Source organism: Schistocerca nitens, chromosome 8, assembly GCF_023898315.1.
Source record: "Schistocerca nitens isolate TAMUIC-IGC-003100 chromosome 8, iqSchNite1.1, whole genome shotgun sequence".
NCBI lineage: Eukaryota > Metazoa > Arthropoda > Insecta > Orthoptera > Acrididae > Schistocerca > Schistocerca nitens.
The window spans coordinates 522,076,734-522,095,253 of NC_064621.1; the positions used below are offsets into that span (position 1 = coordinate 522,076,734).

An 18,520-nucleotide genomic window follows, 5' to 3' on the forward strand; every position below is an offset into this window, starting at 1 on the left:
TTACAGGAAATGCTCAATATGTCCACCATCATTCCTCAACAATAGCTGTAGTCGAGGAATAATGTTGTGCATAGCACTGTAAAGCATGTCCGGAGTTATGGTGAGGCATTGGCGTCGGATTTTGCCTTTCAGCATCCCTAGAGATGTCGGTCGATCACGATACACTTGCGACTTCAGGTAACCCCAAAGCCAATAATCGAACGGACCGAGGTCTGGGGACCTGGGAGGCCAAGCATGACGAAAGTGGCGGCTGAGCACACAATCATCACCAAACGACGCGTACAAGAGATCTTTCACAAGTATTTTTTTTTTGTTCTAATAAAACCCCATGTCATTCATAGCATGTGTGTCAATTTTTACCTCTCTCTCTACATTATTCCGTGGTTTATTAAGTTTTCAAATTTATACTGACTTTTTGATCACCCGGTACATTGGGCGCTGTTTACAGTGACTGCACCAGCATTAACCACCGTGACATTTTGGTCAGTTAAGTTTAAATGTGCCCTACCAGTATGGGTCACGAACGTTCGGGACGGCCAAAAATTGCAATCACTGACGAATATATTGCTCGAGTTCACCAAATGATGCTAGAAAAGCGTATTAAGTTGAGAGGTAGCAGGAGCTATGAAATTGTCTAGAGAACGTGTTTGTCACATATTGATCCAAAATTTGGGAATGAGAAAGCTGACCGCGCGCTGGGTACCACGATTGTTCACTCCGTGCCGTCTCACATCTCGGCTGGTGCCATGGCGAAAACCCACGAACTGCGGTTCCAACTGCTAGGTCACCCTCCTTACTCACCAGATCTAGCCCCAAGCGATCTTTTTGTTCCGCTGGCTAAATGTTTGTCGAATTAAAAGGTCGTCACATTTTATAAATATTATGCAGAGAAAGACACTATATTTGAACGGGTTAAAGAGATTGGAGCATCGCGGGGAAAAGTGTATAGACTTGCAAGGAGATTATATTGAAGAAAATAAACTGGAAGAAAAACGCCATTTCTTTGTTACGTTGGAAACTCTTCAGACTGCCCTCGTAAGTAAGATTAGCAGAAGAGATACAGAAAGACTCAGCAAAGAGCGGTACGTTTCCCACGATCGTTGTGCCGGGCGAAAGAAGTACCGCTATGATCAACACACCACAGTGGTAGACGCTACAAGAGAGGCGTTTTGCATCGCGGAAAAGTTTACTGATGAAATTTCGAGAGCGTACATTCCAAGACGATTCGAGTAACATGTCCTCCCACACGCGGCGGGTCAATTAAAGCGTGCGATTCCAACTCTCGGCTTTGAGCCACGACGTCATTTGTTGCGTCATGAGTTTACGATACTAAGGATGTAAGCGGCATGTTATTAAATGTCATCTCTGGCTGCCTTTATTAAGCGTAAACCAAGCGTTTATTCCGAGGGTGCGATTTGGCAGGAGCGAAAAAACTAACATCTATGAGCTTCTTTCTCACAAACATATAGCTATTTTTCGAATGTGGCTGCGGCTGGTCCCGGCGGAGGTTCGACTCCTCCATCAGGCATGAGTGTGTGTGTTTGTCCTTAGGATAATTTAGGTTAAGTAGTGTGTAAGCTTAGGGACTGATGACCTTAGCAGTTAAGTCCCATAAGGTTTCACACACATTTGAACATATTTTTTCGAATGTGGCACGATTTCTTCTAGGATTTATCTTTTTGGTATCTCTGTCTACTTTAACTAATTAGCTCAATTGTCGATCCCACTTTTCTTTTTTCCTTGATTTTTAACTAACTTGTTCCTGTCTGTTGCGTTTCCTGTATTTTATCATTGCTGTGATTCTGACGTTCTTACCGTAAATGTTAATTTCTCCCTAACCGTAATTCCATTTTCCCCGAGGTTGTTCCGTTAGCCTATACATTTATTAAGAATTTAATTTCCGAGATTCTAGAGTTCGTCATTACATTACAGCAACATGTAAACGTTTACCAGTTGCATCTCTGCGTCACGGAGCCAAAGCTGACAGGTAGAACCATACGCTGTAATTTACCCCATACGTCCCGCTGAAGGATCACAACGAGAAAACTTGAGAAAATATTTGTTAAATAGCTTTACCGACAGTCATTCATTACACGTGCCATTCGTGAGGAGTAGGAAAGTAATGGAATAGATAATGGTACCAGTAGTAGCCTCCACCACACACCTTCATAGAGTATTGATGTAGATGGAGACTAACCCAGATTTCCTGATTTTCGCGAGCTGCCGCATTCGCCATTAGGGTACTCGATTACGCCTCGAGACAGAGCTAATTCTCATAGGTTTGGTGTTGCTACCTATTACTTCTCAATATCACAACCACGGGTTCCCACAAGCGCTGTGTGGGGCAGCAACACCTCTGGGATAGGTAGCTGGTGGATGGTAACGGCTGATCCTTTCACACAGGGTGCATGTGAATTGAATCAAATTCGCTGACATGAAATGAACAGATCGGTGGGGATGAAATCAATGAACACGTAATGACATGAAATTAAATCAGCGAGATTGCCTTATACCAATAGGGAGAACCTCTCCCGTAGTATTCAAAAATAATGCGACGGAACATCAATGATATATGAATTTACTTGAAACTTCCTGGCAGATTAAAACTGTGTGCCCGACCGAGACTCGAACTCGGGACCTTTGCCTTTCGCGGGCAAGTGCTCTACCATCTGAGCTACAGAAGCACGACTCTCATCCGGTACTCACAGCTTTACTTCTGCCAGTATCTCGTCTCCTACCTTCCAAACTTTACAGAAGCTCTTCTGCGAACCTTGCAAGGTTCGCAGAAGAGCTTCTGTAAAGTTTGGAAGGTAGGAGACGAGATACTGGCAGAAGTAAAGCTGTGAGTACCGGATGAGAGTCGTGCTTCTGTAGCTCAGATGGTAGAGCACTTGCCCGCGAAAGGCAAAGGTCCCGAGTTCGAGTCTCGGTCGGGCACACAGTTTTAATCTGCCAGGAAGTTTCATATCAGCGCACACTCCGCTGCAGAGTGAAAATCTCATTCTGGATTAATTTACTTAATTACATTTGAGCCGAACGTGGACGTTTGTTCAGATAGCCTAGAAATTTAAAAAACTGCTCGCACTCAGCAAGAAATCCGGTAGAGTCCTGGTATGGTATATCTTTTCATATAAGAACATTGCAGATTCAGCACTTCTGAACAGTTTTCGTTTTTATCATTTTATATCATGCCATATTCCCTGATTATAGCTCAACTGACTTTTTCATTTCAGTGCTACTCGAAAACGTCTTCTAAACTAGTCCTTTGCAAAAAAAGAAAAAAAAAAAAAAAAGCTACCGTCGTATTATACTGTACTGTGGAAATTGCCTACGAATGGAAAATACGGAAAGCATTCAGACGATATCTTATTCTAACTTTGAAGCATGGCTGACATTCTGTAATGGAAGGGGTGGTAAATTTCAATTCTTATGAGCTTCCACATTCACACTGAACGGAAAGTTGACTCCTAAGGGCTGTGAAACCTTTCCAGCTCAGTATGTTCATTCGTGGCGCATGCACTGTTTCTACTAGCAGAGTACATCTTCCAAGATCCTCATTTAATCCACTGGAAATATTCGAGATTGGTTTGATATGTAGAAAGATGTGTAGATTAGCCCTATGCCAGATTATGTGCGCATTTCTTGCAACTTCAGTGTATCATTATGTTGTCGGCGAATTTCCAAGTCGCAGATTTATGCAATAAATATTTGTCGTTTTGCGTTACGGTCCCCATGCAGTTTAGCTATCCGCCCGTTTTCTACAAATGAATCTTTCTGGTAGATAATGCAGAAAATTATAGTTAAGGTTTCCTCTAAATGTGTTGGCTACTGTCTCTTAACTAGATATGTTCCATGACCATCGCCGGTAGGTGCTATTGTGTCGAATTCTGCACATGATTTGATAACAAGTATAATATTCACGTTACAGCTACATCGAATGACAGAGTACTAGAAAATTATAAAGCAATTGTAGCGAATGAAATCGCAGTTCTTTCTAAAATGTTTGCAGATTCATTCACGTTTTGCCAGTCAGCAATTTTGTGTCCTCGGTCTTCACATACCGCCTTGCTGTTGAGTACACTTTCTCGTGCTATTTCTGAGCAGCAGCCACAAAAAAGATAAGGTCTATTACGATTCCTTTTTTAAAGACAGCCAATCTCCATTCCAGTTTCACCTGTTACTGACGTATCACGTAAGTATCCCTTTCCCATTCACAGTGAAAGTAACTAAATAAAAAATGAAAACAGTCAAACTGCGCAAAAACTCACAACAATAGCAGGTGAGTCACCGCAGTGATCAGGAGTTCAGCGCCCCTTGAAGGAGTATGCACATCTCATCAAGACACCGGGCGCTGGTCATGAGGAGCGGGTTTCAAATCTTCGTTTGGCCAAGTTTTGCCATGCTTTCCCCAATAAATCTTTAACAACGTTTCTGCACCAACACTGCCATCGATTTGCTCTCGTACACTCAGCCGTATGAGCTACGTCTTTATCACCCGTGACTGCGGCGTGTTAATCTTTCACAGTTATTCTGTCGTAATATCCATTATTTTGAAGCCAAAACACTTCCCATTTTATGCTATATGATCAAGAAGCGCTTCTCTTTAGTCGTTCAGTTATATGTTAGGAGAGTATTTTTCCTTTTTTATGCCAGCTATTGAGTTTTACGTCACAACATATTACTCGATCAATCACCTGAAAACATATATTATTCAAATATGAAACTAAAGGATTAGCACACAAATTCCCATTATTTTCCTCAAGATGTCCTCCATTCTTAGTAAATTTAGGCCTACTTATTATGAACTTATTTTACGTTGAAGCCTGCTATTGTTGGAAATAAGTCTGCAAATACTACGCTAACATTAATACAAAATCTATTTATATATTGAGCTGAACGAAACTTGCATTAGAGTAGCTCCACATCTCCAAGCTACGCTTTTTGAAAACCATCTTCCTGCGTCATATTGGCACGAAATTTTATAGGTAATATGCAAGGTAATTTTGAATAACTCTTTATGCTACTTAAACATCGGTGCACGTAAATGCAGTACAAAATGGTTTTTCCATTTGCTACTAACACTGGTTTTAAATTTCATGTTCACGCTAGGGCATACAGTTGTCTTTACGTCGTAGATGCGCACGTTGTAAGTACCATGTCGTGTGTCTTTTTATATATGAAAAGTAGCTCTGAATGAAAATAAATCTCACCGGCGAATTTTCTTCACTAATCAAAAATGAGGTCGATGTATATTGCACTCCAGTGAACAATTTGCTGTTTTAAACAAGATCCTCACCTGTTTCTGTAGCGGCACAGCGTCCTCCAGTCGCTCGAATCTTTCGAACTTGAAGCTGTTGCTACGATACAGTTCATTGTCGTGTTTTTTCCCTCCACAGAAACGTCGTGTTATGGCCCTCGGCCGAAATTCCATCACATGAGAATCGAGATAATGAAAATTGAACATTCGGAGCCTTCGCGGCCTGCGCGCCGGCTCCTCTCCGGCCAGCTGATTTTGACAGTCACTGACAACCGGCCCGCACACGCTCTTAAAACTCAATAAATCACACCACTGGTGATCACCAGTGCTTGTCGAACTTCTATCGGCGTCGTCCGCATTGCCACATCCTGCCGCTTCCGTTTCATCCGCCGACTGTTTATCTGTCTCAGCTGTCTTTCTGCCGCTCTGTAACCCCACTCTCTTCAACATTCTCTCCATCATGCTCCTGCCTTCCGATTTGACTAGAGCTACCTGTCGAGACAGCGCTAAACTAACATCTGCGTCACAGCCTTCGCGATTTGTTGCCCCTACACATGCTTGCACAGTGGATCAAATATATAAAACCACAGTACATTTTTCAAAAGTTAAATAATTTGAAACGCTGTACTAAGCGAATTAATGTCTGCATTCCCGTTTTGTAAAACATTCAGTCGAAATAACTTCATCATTAAGATTATCAAATCGAGGCTATTTGGGGTGACGTATAATCTTTGACCAATGTTGACAAACAGTTCAGCGGTTTGTTGTCAATATTTGTCTGTGTGTACTGTATATGCTTAAAGTTTGATGACTATGAATCATTCGTGTAAAGTGAGATGTGGTAGTCTGGTTTGTTTTCATCGCAGTAGCAGTCTCACGAAATGAATTAAACTGTCTATATGTGAGGTTCGTACAATACTTACAAGGGTATATATTTCACTTATCACCGCTGTTGCGAAGATGATATAAATAAAACAACAAGCTAAACAAAAATGTGTCCCAAAAATGAATTTTTATTTGTGTGTGACTTGTATGCTGTCGTCTTTTCAATGTATGTGAGCGATAAAAATCCATATCAAACGGCCGTTATTACTCTTAAGCTACCAAGAGCGCACTATGAGATATGTAATCTTTTTGTAAGTTTCCTGATTTCGCGCCAATCGGTATTTCGCAGTGATTGTTTTGCCAACTGCCTTGTGTAAATGTTGCTGTTAAAGCGAGATACATCATACACGAATATATGTCGTAGTGATATGATTTGAGTTAGAAAGTATATCATACAGTGAATATAAGATATAGAACACAACCACCATTTTTTTTTTCATTTATTTGTTGTAGCCGTACATGACTGGGACTAGTGAGCATAGGAATTTACGAATGTTGATAGAGGAAGTAACTTATGCCAAATATTCTAATGTGATCTCTTTGCACTGTAAATTTCCTTTTGCAACAGTGAGTTTCCCTAACACGTTTTCTCTTACTGCGCCTTTTTTCATCTACTGTTTCTGTCTACATGTGCGTTTTGCAGAACATAGATTTACCTGTTTGCTGTTTACTTAATATTTGACTTGTTTCACAGTGACCCTAGACATAATGTTAAAGTAGTTTTGTACTTAAGATAATTTCAGACTCAAATTGCCTCACTATTGCATGCTTGCTTTGTATCATATGTAATTACATTTCCTATTATTCAGTCTCAATAAGCACTGTTAAATTCGAAGTAGAATTCTTGTTACAGGGTACAGAATTCATTAAGTTTATTTGCCTGTGGCTAGGCCATTTCAGTAAGAGACTGCACTTGTGTTTCCTTGTTTTTTGTAATTAATCTGGTTCTGATGGGAAAATAAGGCTGAAAATAGTTATGAAACTACGTAATTTCTTAACACTTGTAAATTTTCTTATTGAGCTAATGCAGAACAGCAAAAAAAAGGTATGTATTTCTGCTTTACTTAATTTTCACGATACAGTGGTATGCAGATGATTAACTCATGGAGTAGTACCAGTATGTTACATCTCAGAGACTATTGTATGTGGGGAAATTTCACACTGATGTAATTAATGACAACTAATTGAGATTACCCAAAGTCATGGACATCCAGTTTTGATGTATTATGCCTGGGATACTGTAGTGAAGTAGCAGTGTATTTTAATAAAGATTCTGAAGGCGCATTAATGTATGCAATTCAGTTTGAAATGCCTTGTTAATTGCTCTCTTTAGATTTTGTGTTGGCGACCCCACAGAAAATGCCATTTGATCTTTTATTCGTGATGTTTTAGCATATTTACGTGTGAAGAATAATCCTGTGGACATTTTCTTTCACTTCTAAGAAATAGCAACATATATAAACAGATAGAGGGGGTGGGGGGGACTGTGTATATTACAAAATTTTGATTGTGCATATTATAAAGTATTGATAGAGGTATTACATTAACAAATAGCTGAACTAAATACAGCTTTATAGAATAGAATGATCACTGTCTTTTGCATTGGTAATAGTGGTGACTCACTCATCTTTGCATGAACACGAGACACTGAAAGCTTTGGGGAACTCTGTATTGATTCTGTTGGCTCATTTTCATTCAGCAGCCCATGAAAACCCTTGAAATTATCTAGCATAAATGCATTCCTATCAACAAATTTCTTCTTCTAATGTAAAAGCTATTTATTTAAGGACATCATCACCTGTGGTATGGACAGTGCCGTGTTCACAAGATAACTTTGCTTAATATGCCTTTCCACGTACTCGTACCCTACCTTCATCATATACTGAAACAAACCGTGATTTATAATTTTTAGCAATCTCTTTTCCCATGGCAAATGCCGGGATGGTTCCTTTGAAAGGGCACGGCCGATTTCCTTCCCTCACCCGAGCTTGCGCTCCATCTCTAATGACCTCGTTGTCGACGGGACGTTAAACACTAATCTCCTCCTCCTCCTCCTACTTTTCCCATGGTGTCAGTCAGTATAAGTTTTCTTCTGACACCGCTAAACCCTGTGTCCTGTAACGAATAGTTGGCAGAGATGCCTAAGGGAGCTGTTGATTTATGTGCCCTTTAGGAAGGAGAGGATTCTGTATCGTATTGTCACTCACATGTTCCTGTTCAGCATTAAATTGGTGAGTGTTCAGTTAGCCAGCCGAGGTTCTTTGCATTCACAAATTGTTGACATAATCCTTGAACAAAATGCTGTAAACAGGTCATCTAAAAGAATATTTTCTATCTGCCCAAATATCTAAACCAGTTGTATACTTAATATGATGACCATCACCTGAATCCACCATGAAGAAATATGTTTATTACTCCTTCAGTAGTCAATATTGTCTCCAAATCTATTTAATTTGATGATCCTGTCTTCATGTTACATGACATGAATTTCCACCTCCATGATGTCCCGTATTAAATGTACTCCACCAAGAGTACCTGCTGCCACCTATTTATCGTGAAAAGTTGTGCTCTACAGATGGCTTATCAGTCACTGCTTCACCCACAGTCTTTATTTGAATATAAATGGCAAAGGATACTTAGCATTGTGCAACATGTTTGGGTCTCTTCCTTTTCCAATCGCATTTGGAGCAGGGGAAGAATAAGTGCTTAAATGCTTCTGTACACAACTGTAATTCTTCTAATCCTACCTTTGTGGTCCCTACAAGTGATATGTAAGAGGCTGAAGTATATTTCTAGATTGAAACTTCCTGGCAGATTAAAACTGTGTGCCCGACCGAGACTCGAACTCGGGACCTTTGCCTTTCGCGGGCAAGTGCTAATATGAAGGTGTTAAACCGGATAAAATTTGGATGTCAGCGTTGCACCGCAAGCGTGACGATCGATTACTTTCAATCGAGAGTGTTGGCATTACCAGAGACAATCTCATAGCCGACGCCATGTGATCAACAGTGGCTCCCTCTGTACTGCCTATATAATCAGCGCTTCCTCTAGTTCTCTTCGCAGTTCACCTCTGTACCTGCGAGGGTGTCTCCCGCAGTTGGAGACGAAACGTCAGGGGAGAGTTTTATACTTCGACCGCTGCCTATCAGCCCGGAAGTTTTAAGTGAAGAGTATTCTGTCAAATTGCCACACTTCCATTTCTCTCTCTCTCTCTCTCTCTCTCTCTCTCTCTCTCTCTCTCTCTCTGCTTCCTATATCCTATACCTATTTTATGACAGTTCCTCATACCCATAAAGAGTGAAAAGATTTCTCATTTATCTATCAGCTCTGCTGCTAATTCCGTTGCATTTTGTGTGTGCATTACAACCCACCACTTGTCCACTTTGATGAATGTGTATTGTCAGCTGTTGCCAAACTTGGAATAGACCATCAAATTTGCAAGTATATTTCTCATTAGTACATATTTAGAGTTAACAGTTGCATTAAAACTCCTGTCCAGTGGATCATCCTATCCTTCCTTGGAGACAGTTCCGAGTTAATTTAAACCTCACAAGTAGGAAATGTCTGTTGCGCACATTCTGTACTCAAATAATCTCACTTGAATCTTTACTGTCCCTGTCATCCTGCTTGTGCATCTATTCAAATCTATTCTTTGATCCTTATGTTTCTCTCCCTCCCTTGCCTCCTTTTTATTTATTTATTTATTTTTTTCCCTACCCTCACACACCCTTCAACTTAAACTCTCTCGATGTTCCTGTAGCCCTGCCCTACCACCTTTGTTCTTCCTCCATGCCACAGCCTTTCGCTATCTTCACCTCTCTTCCTTGTCCTATAAGTCAGCCAAAACTTCTGTGATAACCAATTAAGTTATACTGTTATTAAGTTCAGAAGTCCAATACTTGTAATAAGGAACACATCTCATGTGCCTATCTTTGTTTTAACATGTTGATTGCCATATAGTTACTGGCAGCCACAGCAGGCAGCTCTATTGCATGGCCCCCCGTCTTGTGGAAGTCATCATGTGAAAAGGTGAATGTTCTTGTGCCCACTCAATCACTATTTAAACCAAAAGGTTGGTCTTCAGCAAGGCTGGCCCTATTTGCTGCATTGTGTGGAATTTTCAAGCCCCCACCCTTCCCAGGCTGCCTCCTTGCATTTTCAGATGTAGTCAACCTTTTTAACAGTGCAGTTAATCCTTGTCATCTTATTTTCACATACGACACTACTCATATGTCATTTTGGCGTGAATATGTCTTTAAGACCAGAGTCAGGTATGAGGCACCAGTCAGTGAAACAGAAGTGGAACAGTTTCAGTGTAGTACATTTTGAGTCATAACTTCAAAAATAATTATGCAAGCAAAATTAAGTTATGTCATTTGCAGAGTATGTAATTGTTATCTATTCAAACAATGTAAATTCCATTGCCCCCCTCCCCGAGAGAATTTGTGCTCTCTTAGACCAACACCTATTACCCACAACCTACCCTCCTATATAAAAGATACCAACTATTTCCTCCACCGACTCTCCACAGTTCCTGTTCCTGTACTACATGATGCCCTGCTCGTCACTTTTGATACCCCCTCACTTTACACTAACATCCCTAATGCCCATGGCCTTACTGCTATTGAACACTACCTTTCCCAATGTCCGACTGATTCCAAACCTACAACCTCCATCCAAGTCACCATGACCAACTATATCCTCACCCACAATTACTTCTCCTTTGAAGGCATTACCTACAAACAAATCTGCGGCGCGGCTGTGGGCATCCGCATGGCACCATCCTATGCTAACCTATTCATGGGCCATCTAGAGGAATCCTTCCTAAAAACCCAGATCCAAAACCCCTCACTTGTTTCAGATTCATTTTGAAATCTGTGTGATCTGGATCAAGGGTGAGGACACCCTATCCACATTCCTCCAGAAGTTTCTCCCCCATTCACTTCACCTGGTCTTATTCAAACCAAGAAGCCGCCTTCCTCAGTGTTGACCTCCACCTCAAAAATGGCTACATCAATAGCTCTGCCCATATCAAACCTACCAACCCCCAGCAATACCTCCACTTCGACAGCTGCCACCCATTCCATACCAAGAAGTCCCTTCCATATAGCCTAGCCACCCATGGCTGTCACATCTGTAGTGACGAGCAGACCCTCTAAAAATATATTGAGGGTCTCACTGAGGCCTTCACAGACCATAATTACCCTCCCAACCTTATACAAAAACAGATCTCCCGTTCCTTATCTCTCCATTCACCCACCACCTTCCCAAGTCCCACCGTCTGGCCACAGAGCAGCCTTCCCCTCATGACTCAGTACCACCCAGGATTGGAACAACCAAATCACATTCTCCACCAAGGTTTCGACTACCTCTTGCCATGCCCTAAATGAAGAATGTCCTGTCCCCTCCCACAGTGGTATTTTGCTGCCCTTCGTATCCACACAGTGTTCCTATCCATCCCCAAAACAACCCCTGCTCTCAACCCCTCGCCTCATGGCTCATATCCCTACAACAGACCTAGATGCAAGACTTGTTCCATACGTCCTCCCACCTTCACCTACTTCAGTCGAGTCACAAGCATCACCTATCCCATCAGAGGCAGGGCTATCTTTGAAACCACTCATGGGATCTGCAAGATAAGCTGCAACCACTGTCCTGCATTCTACATGGGCATGACAACCAACAAGCTGTCTGTCCGCACGAATGGCCATCCACAAACTGTGGCCAAGAAATAGCTGGACCACCCCGTTGTTGAGCACTCTGCCCAACATGACATTCTCCATTTGAAGGACTGCTTCACAGCCAGTACCACCTGGATCCTTCCCACGGAAACCAGATTTTCTGAATTATGCAGTGGAAACTCTCCCTGCAATATATCCTACGTTCCCCTAAACCTCCTCTCAACCTTTGTTAGTCATTGTCCCTACCCATCGAGCCCCTTCGCTGTTCCCATTACAGCATTACACAGTCCTCATTCCACCAAAGCACCCTGTCTCTTTACTTCTCTTCTTTCCCATTACCCCCCCCCCCCCCAGCCCTCTGTCTAACCTCCCAACTGCACCTAGCTGGCCTACCCTCTCTCCACATCGCCCATGCATATTCCCACAAGCAGCACTTTACCATCCCCTACCCCCAACCCTACCCTTCTCTGCCCCAGCCTCCTCCTTACCACCAACACCCAGTTGCTTCTCGCATCATGCACAGCTGCTCGGAGTCAGGGCTCAGCAGCCAGAGATTGTGGTCGTCGTGTGTGTGTTTAGTACATAAGGGAAAAAAGGCTGTGGTTGAATATCAGGAAGGCTTGCTAATCCAACATGCCACGACCAATATTTTATGGCCAAAAACAAGCAGTTTTGAAAGTGCTTCCACTTATTGTTGTGAAAAGTTAGTTTTATGCTAAATAAAGTTCTCAGAGCACAATCAATGTGAAATATGATGAAATTGGATAAACAGGTCTTGCATTTCAGTTGCTTCAGCTCCAAAATAAGGTTTGATAGATTTTTCTGTTTTACCTGAAGAAGAAGAACAGTGTAAATGGTATTAATGGCAGATCCAAAGAAGGAGTGATGGGGGAAGGATCCCTTAGATGTCTTCATGTGTAAACACCCTTTAATCACAGTGTCTGGATTCAAACGTCTATGGCATGTGACGGGAGTGCATAGTTTACAAATTCTTTCTCAATTTTTTACAAAGTGTTTTTTTTTTCTCAGTGTTTCTATGATGGGTTTCTAAGAAATTGTTAGGCCATTGTATTCTGACATTTATCTTTGTTTCTTTATTATGAAATTTTTCACTTATGTAGGGACTTTCAAGCTGACATCAGTACATTTCAAGTGTTGTGTAGGCACATGTTAGAAACAGAGCTGTCAACACTGCCACTTGAAATCTTTTCTGTTTTGAAAACCAAGATGACCAAATCCAGTGCTTCCTTTGTCATCTGTTTCACAATACCATAAACAATTTCCAGTAAGACACTAAATTTTATGGATGATTTTGTATTTACAACTTATTCTCACATGTCTTCATTTATACAAAACTTAGTCTTGTCAAATTCACCCTTTTGGAACCAAATTAAAATTTAAGATTTTGCTGGCTCCCCCCCCCCCCAACCCAACAAAAAAAAAAAAAAAAAAAAAAAAAAAAAAAAAAAAAAAAAAAAAAAAAAAAAAACACCACGTCGACGCGGTTGGTATCACAGGTCTCACACCCCCCCCCCCCCCCATCTTGAGCGACTACATATCAACAGCTTATATATATATATAGAGGTTGGTACAAGGAAACTGAGTAGTACAAAATAATTATGTTGTTCTCTGAAAACATTTGACTCTCCTTAGATTTTGAAATAAACACTACATTCAGTTCTGTACAACAAATAGAATTATTCCAACAGTTGATGCACACTACTGGCCATTAAAATTGCTACACCAAGAAGAAATGCAGATGATACATGGGTATTCATTGGACAAATATATTATACCAGAACTGACATATGATTACATTTTCACACAATTTGGGTGCATAGATCCTGAGAAATCAGTACCCAGAACAACCACCTCTGGCCATAATAACGGCCTTGATATGCCTGGGCATTGAGTCAGAGCGTGGATGGCGTTTACAGGTACAGCTGCCCATGCAGCTTCAACACGATACTACAGTTCATCAAGAGTAGTGACTGGCATATTGTGACGAGCCAGTTGCTGGCCAGGACTGCAGTCGAACATTTTCTGTATCCAGAAAGAGCTGCAATGTGCGGTCGTGGGTTGTTGTTGTTGTTGTTGTTGTGGTCTTCAGTCCTGAGACTGGTTTGATGCAGCTCTCCATGCTACTCTATCCTATGCAAGCTTCTTCATCTCCCAGTACATACTGCAACCTACATCCTTCTGAATCTGCTTAGTGTATTCATCTCTTGGTCTCCCCCTACGATTTTTACCCTCCACGCTGCCCTCCAATACTAAATTGGTGATCCCTTGATGCCTCAGAACATGTCCTACCAACCGATCCCTTCTTCTGGTCAAGTTGTGCCACAAACTCCTCTTCTCCCCAATCCTATTCAGTACCTCCTCATTAGTTATGTGATCTACCCATCTAATCTTCAGCATTCTTCTGTAGCACCACATTTCGAAAGCTTCAATTCTCTTCTTGTCCAAACTATTTACCGTCCATGTTTCACTTCCATACATGGGTACACTCCATACAAATACTTTCAGAAATGACTTCCTGACACTTAAATCTATACTCGATGTTAACAAATTTCTCTTCTTCAGAAACGCTTTCCTTGCCATTGCCAGTCTACATTTTATATCCTCTCTACTTCGACCATCATCGGTTATTTTGCTCCCCAAATAGCAAAACTCCTTTACTACTTTAAGTGTCTCATTTCCTAATCTAATACCCTCAACATCACCCGACTTAATTCGACTACATTCCATTATACTCGTTTTGCTTTTGTTGATGTTCATCTTATATCCTCCCTTCAAGACACCATCCATTCCGTTCAACTGCTCTTCCAAGTCCTTTGCTGTCTCTGACAGAATTACAATGTCATCGGCAAACCTCAAAGTTTTTATTTCTTCTCCATGGATTTTAATACTTACTCCGAATTTTTCTTTTGTTTCCTTTACTGCTTGCTGGTCGTGGGTTATCCTCCTGAAATGAAGGGTTTCGCAGCGATCGAATGAAGGGTTGAGCTACGGGTCGTAACACATCTGAAATGTAACCTCCACTGTTCAAAGTGCCGTCAATGCGAACAAGAGGTGACAGAGACGTGTAACCAATGGCACCCCATACCATCATGCCAGCTGATATGCCAGTATGGCGATGAAATACACTCTTCCAATATGCATTCACCGCAATGGCCAAACACGGATGCGACCATCATGAAGCTGTAAACAAAACCTAGATTCATCCCAAAAAACCGACGTTTTGCCATTCGTGCACCCAGGTTCGTCGTTGAGTACACCATCGCAGGCGCTCCTGTCTGTGATTCAGTGTCAAGGGTAACCGCAGCCATGGTCTCCGAGCTGACAGTCCATGCTGCTGCAAACGTCGTCGAACGGTTCGTGCGGATGGTTGTTGTCTTGCAAACGTCCCCACCTGTTGACTCAGGGATCGAGACATGGCTACACAATCCGTTACAGCCATGCGGATAAGATGCCTGTCATCTCGACTGCTAGTAATATGAGGCCGTTGGGATCCAGCACGGTGTTCCGTATTGCTCTCCTGAACCCACCGATTCCATATTCTGCTAACAGTCATTGGATCTCGACTAACGCGAGCAGCAGTGTCGCGATACGATAAACTGCTATCATGATAGGCTACAATCCGACCTTTATCAAAGTCGAAAATGTGATGGTACGCATTTCTCCTCCTCACACGAGGCATCACAATAATATTTCACCAGGCAACACCAGTCAACTGCTGTTTGTGTATGAGAAATCGGTTGGAAACTTTCCTCATGTCAGCACGTTGAAGGTGTCGCCACTGGCGCCAACCTTGTGTCAATGCTCTGAAAAGCTAATCATTTGCATATCACAGCATCTTCTTCCTGTCGGTTAAATTTCGCGTATGTAGCACGTCATTTTCAAGGTGTAGCAATTTTAATGGCCAGTAATGTAGCATAGGAGCAGGAGACATTAACTAGGGTAGAGTGCTCCAAATGTTCGGGTGTACATATCAATGAAAAACTGAAGTGGAAGAAACATATTACTAAGCTTTTCAAACAATTAAATTCAGCTAATTTTGCTCTTTGAACAATTGCTTATCTTGGAAACAAATGTATTACGCTCCTGACATATTTTGCATATTTCTACTCAGTAATGGCATACGGAATAATTCTTGGGTGTAACTCATCATTTAGAAAAAAGGTATTGACTGTGCAAAAGCGAGCGGTAAGATCAGTGTGGTGCTCACCTACAGATACCATGTAGGTACCCCTCCAAGGAGCTAGGTATTTTAACTGCCCCGTCGTAAATACATATTTTCGATAATGAAATTCGCCGTAAACAATCCGCACAGTACGAGAAGAACAGTGATTTACATACCTACAACATTAGAGAGAAAAATGACCTTTACTACGCATTGTTTAAAGCTGTCTGTGTCTCAGAAAGAAGTTCAGTATGCAACAATAAAAATTTTCTGACCATTTTCCGAGTAACATAAAATTCTGTGAGGTAGTGAAACAAGTTTTAAATCATTTCTGCTGGACAGCTCCTTCTATTCCATTGGCAAATTTCTACTTAAAACTGGTGGTAGGTAGCAGTAAAAAAGAAGAAGAAGATGAAGAGGAGGAATAGTTTTTACGTGTAGTCACGTGAGTGAAACAAAATGATAATAGGTTCATTAATTTTGACACTGATCATGTATACATATCCTGTAAACTGACTTGTTCCGTATCATTTGGACAAAATACCCATATCATTTTGACAAGATAATTGTTAAAATAACCTTTGGAACATATAACTAGCTAACTACCTTGAGCAAAGCCATACTTGATGTCCCACTATTTTTAGATAAGCTTCATATTCCTGTGGAGGAACCTGATATCCCTCTGAATGAGCAACTCACCTGTAGGGTAATAACTGAAAATGAAATCAAGGTTTTTTAAACGTGTTTTTCTGCATATCGCTGGTATCAGTGCAGTGACAATGCCAGTCCTAAGCAGGTGTTGTACAGGCTATTGCTGACAGTTTTCCTGTTCAGTATGGAATTATTATTTTATTTTTCATGTTCCAGGTTTCCCAGCCAGTTGACCAGTGCAAACAGAGTAGAGTGCAAGAAGTCTCACAGCAATTGTGAGGCTATTTCACATGTTATTTTTAATAGAGAAGAGAAGACTGCCTTTTATATAAATGTGAGATACATACCCTCATTGCAATACAGGTTATTTATTATTCATGGATTCCCTTATACTCTGTGTAATAATCATTTTAAGGCTATTATGTCATTTGCTTAACTAATTTATTGCAATTAATTCCATTTTCAGCTACATACACTTCAATAAATAAAGAATATCCTGAAGAAAAGAAAACATGGAAATCAATGAAGCAAAGGGACTTGTACTTGGTACTCTATTTGTCCTAACATTTCTTTTTAGTATGTTACCACTTTTACTTATTAAAAAGTTTCGTGGAACCATAGATCCAAGCAAACGGCACAGGTGAATTTTAAATACAGGACTCCTAGCTTGTGTTGCTATGAAATATGTACATGCCGGACTAATAAACACTCTCTGTACAGGTATGCTGTGGTCATAAGCCATTTGAGTTGTTTTGCAGCTGGTGTTTTCATGGCTACAGCTCTTCTACATTTGTTTCCAGAAGTGAATGAAACTCTTAAAAGGGTATGTTGAAAATAAATGGAAGTGTGAATCTTAAAATCGTTAATGGGTTCTTGTGTCATACCTTAGCAAAACAGTTTCCTTTTTAAGAACTAGATTCATTATTAAGTACATTGGAAAATAAGTGTTTAAAATAAGGCCGCAAAGGATGTTCACGAGATTGTCTTTTCTCTTAGTTAAAGTAAAATGCAGAAGTTTTTATGGCATTAATTATAATGTTCAAGAGAGAACATGCTATAACATTCCTACTATTCTCCCTATTATGCACTGTTTTAAAGTGAGGTGGAAAAATGGTCATACTGATTAATTCAATTAAGATGCACCTCTACCCCAGTATTTTGCAGGTATATGTTCTGACAGTGCCTCATGAATATTTTCCCTTGTGACATACACATCAAGGGGTTTGGTTTCATAATATAGAAAAATCATGTATGACCCAAATGTACATTTTAAGGCCCCTTAAAGTTATTAATCGGGAGACACTGTCCATTGTACAACTTAATCAGTCACCACTATGGATCAGTTGTTCTCTGTCCTCTCCTCTTGCTCCTGTCATTTTATCATTTGAAGTCCCAATTTTGGAAGCAGCTTCAAAATGTATGTTACTGACATTGTTTGTATCTTGTGGGTCTATGTCAGTAAAAGCTCCCATATAGACATTCCCAGTTGCAGTATCTTATTCACAAATCACATTCTGCAGGGGTGAGTTTGCAAATGAAGAATGTATATTGCAAGACTATGCTTACCCATATGTCAGGACTAAAAGTTAATTGTTTTGTCACTCAATGCTTAGAGCTTCACTTTCCTTTGATCTGAGCATTCTCTGATTATGCCACAAGTAAAGCCCAGTTATGCTGTCAGTGTGCCTCACCCTTCACTCGGTTGTGTAATAAGTACTTTGGCCACGCCACTTACACTTCTTCAAAGTTACTTCGTATCACTAATGAATTGGTTAGTCACTTGTTTGTGAATAACAGTTTAAGTTTGCAAATGCCGATCTAAGAGTGATAAGAAGGCTAAGTTGGACTTTTCAGGAGTGGATG

The 18,520-nt window shown here is 40.9% G+C and overlaps 1 protein-coding gene across 3 annotated transcripts in view; it reads left to right on the forward strand.

Annotated features, from left to right (window-relative positions):
- The window catches only part of LOC126199342 (zinc transporter ZIP1-like), a 29,319-nt gene that overhangs the window by 8,869 nt on the left and 1,930 nt on the right, over nt 1-18,520 (forward strand). Inside the window, exons 1-4 of one of the 3 annotated variants that reach the window (XM_049936196.1) lie at nt 6,007-6,163; nt 16,874-17,020; nt 17,124-17,297; nt 17,378-17,480. In XM_049936196.1, the coding sequence (XP_049792153.1) occupies nt 17,170-17,297; nt 17,378-17,480 (231 nt within the window). In that variant the 5' untranslated portion in view covers nt 6,007-6,163; nt 16,874-17,020; nt 17,124-17,169. Of the gene's footprint in view, nt 1-6,006; nt 6,164-16,873; nt 17,021-17,123; nt 17,298-17,377; nt 17,481-18,520 lie in introns of those variants that run through there. The other 2 variants (XM_049936198.1, XM_049936197.1) reach the window with 2 other exon arrangements.